Source organism: Aplysia californica, unplaced genomic scaffold (assembly GCF_000002075.1).
Source record: "Aplysia californica isolate F4 #8 unplaced genomic scaffold, AplCal3.0 scaffold00457, whole genome shotgun sequence".
NCBI lineage: Eukaryota > Metazoa > Mollusca > Gastropoda > Aplysiida > Aplysiidae > Aplysia > Aplysia californica.
In genome coordinates this window covers 100,446-103,750 of record NW_004797727.1, presented here as the reverse complement: position 1 = coordinate 103,750, position 3,305 = coordinate 100,446, and the positions used below count along the sequence as shown (strand labels likewise).

Here is a 3,305-nt window from a genome sequence, read left to right as displayed (position 1 = left end):
AAGAGAGAGAGAGAGAGAGAGAGAGAGAGAGAGAGAGAGAGAGAGAGAGAGAGAGAGAGAGAGAGAGAGAGCTAGCTCACTGTAAGAAAATAAAGGGGAAAAAAGGCAAGAGACAAACACAAAGAAAATAAAAAGAGAAAGGAAAGAACAGCTGGAGAGGAAAGCGAAATTAATTCTTCTCCAGAATGTAATAAGCAGACAGTGAGGGCGACCGAAGCATCAATTTCAATTGAGGAATTCCTTTGGAATCAACCACAACTTGACTCCTTGGGGCGCAATGTTGAGCATGCATACGGTTATACGAGTACGTCTAGATCTCACAGCCTTGAAGTTGTTTTTTTGTTGTTGTTGCTATTGCTGTTGCTATTGTTGTTGTTGTTACTGTTGTTGTTATTGCCCTTGTTGTTTTTGTTGTTGCTGTTGTTGTTGTTGTTGTTGTTGTTGTTGTTGTTGCTGTTGATGATGTAACTGTAGTTGCCCTTGTTTTCCTTTGTAAGTTGTGAAGTGCTTCAATATGAATAACTTGGTCTTAATTAGACATGATCGTATGATGATGATGATGATGATGATGATGATGATGATGATGATGATGATGATGATGATGATGATGATGATGATGATTAAAAGGTAAGGAAATAATAGAATGAGGCGAAATAGACCGAATATTGTGAAGGTAACCATAGGGTCGTGGGTTCGAATCCCATAAGGAGCCCGACATTGTGTCCTTGGGGATGGCACTTTATACGAATATTCCTCACTTCACCCAGGTGGGAATGGGTACCCAGCTATAGGCAGTGAAAGATCGTGTCAGTCTGTTAAGGTTTGAGCGGGTTAATCTGCTGCTTGCACTATGCTGCTCGGAAAGCTGATAATGTTTAGGAGTATTCTATGGTCTGCTGGGGTAATGATATAGTGTAAAGCGAATAGGGCTTGTTGTTGAGTGGGGGTATGCGCTATAAAATGCTATTTACTATTTATTATTATTATTATTATTATTATTATTATTATTATTATTATTATTATTATTATTATTATTATTATTATTAAGGTGATGACAAGGTCCATTGTGTTTCGTTTGTATCAAGTTATGCTATGCTTAGGAAATTCTTCTGACTCAGTAATTTGTAAACAAATATCAACTTCTAGACCAGAGGTAAGGCATACGATAATTGTTGACCATCTGCTTCAAACGGTCGTTTTAAAGGAGAGTAGGATGAAGCTAAACTGATGCGAGTGGCTAATTTAGTAGAGGGTATAGTATTTCAGTTCCATTACTCTGCTCGAGTTCTCTCTGTCTTTCTCTGTCTCTCTCTGTCTCTCTGTCTGTCTGTCTGTCTGTCTGTCTGTCTGTCTATCTCTCTCTCTCTCTCTCTCTCTCTCTCTCTCTCTCTCTCTCTCTGTCTGTCTCCTCTCCCAGGCTCTCTCTCCTCTCTCCTTTTCGGTGCATGTGTGTGCGTGTGTGTGTTCATGTGTGTATTAGGAGGTATGTCAATGTAGTCCCTTCTTTCATCCTCCAACACCCCTCCACCCAAACAAAGCAAAGCAAAATAAAAACAACAAACAAGTCAAAACCTAACAAAACCAAAACCAAACATTTAGACTGGGTTTAAATATCAGACGTCGTTGTTAATAAACTTAAGTCGCCAGAGGATCGTGTCGTGTGCCATAGCACCAGGCTTATCTGGTGTTGGCAGACAGCATTACTAAAACTTAGAGTTGATGCGGGGAAAATCCGCTCAAACGTGCCATCCTCGTTCCAATTATTCTTTAGTGTGTGTGTGTCTCACACCTGTGCGTTTGTGTGTGTGTGTGTGTGTGTGTGTGTGTGTGTGTGTGTGTGTGTGTGTGTGTGTGTGTGTGTCTCACACTTGTGCGTTAGTGTGTGTGTTTTGTATTTCGATTCTGAGCGATGCGGATACTGGGAAGATGATGCGAAAATCGGCTCTCTCTATAGATGTGCGGGATTATTTTTTGTTCGTCTTGAAAATAAAAGGCTTTTACAAAGACAATGGCAGTCATGTTGGAAATTGGCAGATACATATGCATGCAATGAAATGGGCGCTCAACTTTATTTGTTGTTAGTCTCTTATAAGTGCACCTAGGATAGAGAGTCAAAAACTCTCAAAGTCTCCTTTCTTATCTGGAACTTTTTGCCACCCCATTTTAGGGATACAAAGTCAAGACAAAATCAAGAGTCAATTGAAAATCTACTCCATGTAATGCCATCTTGATAGTCAAATCACTCTCATATTAGTAATGTGATGTGCATATCGTCATCGATTGTGTTTTGATAATATGAATGTCCGCTTATGTGTTGGCGTTAGCATAGAGTGCGGATGCATGCACATTTTTGCGTATTTTTCCTGTTAAGACAAAGATGTTGTAAATCGCCTATAGAGCTGAATTGTACTATAATAATCGCTACAGGAATTTTATTATCATGTTATTAAAAAAAACCCATAGTAATAATAATAATAATAATAATAATGAACAATAATAATAATAACAATAATAATAATAATGATGAGAAGAACAAGAAAAAGAAGAATGATAATAACGATGATAGTACTATCAATAATAATATAATTAAAAATAATAATAATAACAATAGCAATAATCATTATCATCAATGCCTTTCCCTCCTGGCACATACAAGCTCCTTCCATTTATCTCTGTCCTGGGCCATTCTTCCAAGCTCATTCCAAGTGAGCTTCATCTCTCTCATGTCCCTTTCCACACATAATATTCCACGATCCAATCCGAAGAGACTTGGTGGACTTGAATGATGGTGGAGACTTCTGCCTAGCAGCTTCCTTTCGGCTTTTAGAGCCTCACTCCATAAACTCTCCATTTGGAGAAGATCTATGACCAGCCAAGCAGAGATAATGGTTTTTGCTTGCATGTGTTTCAGTAACAGGTTTTTTTTACAGAAGAGGTTGTTAGCCACATGACTCAACCCTCGACCTGTAGAGAGGATGACTCTGTTTTTAGAGTCACTACCTGGTTCGCCATTTAGTCACCGTGTACGACACACTAGCACCACGTCAGTCCTATTCTTCTCAATGCCGAGAATGCACGACTGAATAATAATCATAAAAATAATAAAAATAATGACAACATTGAGGACAAGCAACTGACCATGTTTACTGCATCGTCAAAGTGATTTCCCCAGATGTAGAGAGAGGTCAGGGCTGAGTTAAAGTTAAGAGCTTCAGCAATGGCACAGAGTCCCTTAGGGCCAATGTTGTTGTATACGATGTTCAAACTGAGGAAAAGAGAAAAATAGAAGGTTTGAAATTAATACA

The 3,305-nt window shown here is 38.8% G+C and overlaps 1 protein-coding gene across 1 annotated transcript in view; it reads left to right on the top strand.

The window, feature by feature from the left end:
- The window catches only part of LOC100533372 (Trk-like receptor tyrosine kinase), a gene marked incomplete at its 5' end in the record, with an annotated part of 112,342 nt that overhangs the window by 79,566 nt on the left and 29,471 nt on the right, over positions 1-3,305 (top strand). Inside the window, 3 exon segments of the mRNA NM_001204662.1 lie at positions 2,096-2,098; positions 2,101-2,106; positions 2,109-2,120. Of these exon segments, the coding sequence (NP_001191591.1) occupies positions 2,096-2,098; positions 2,101-2,106; positions 2,109-2,120 (21 nt within the window).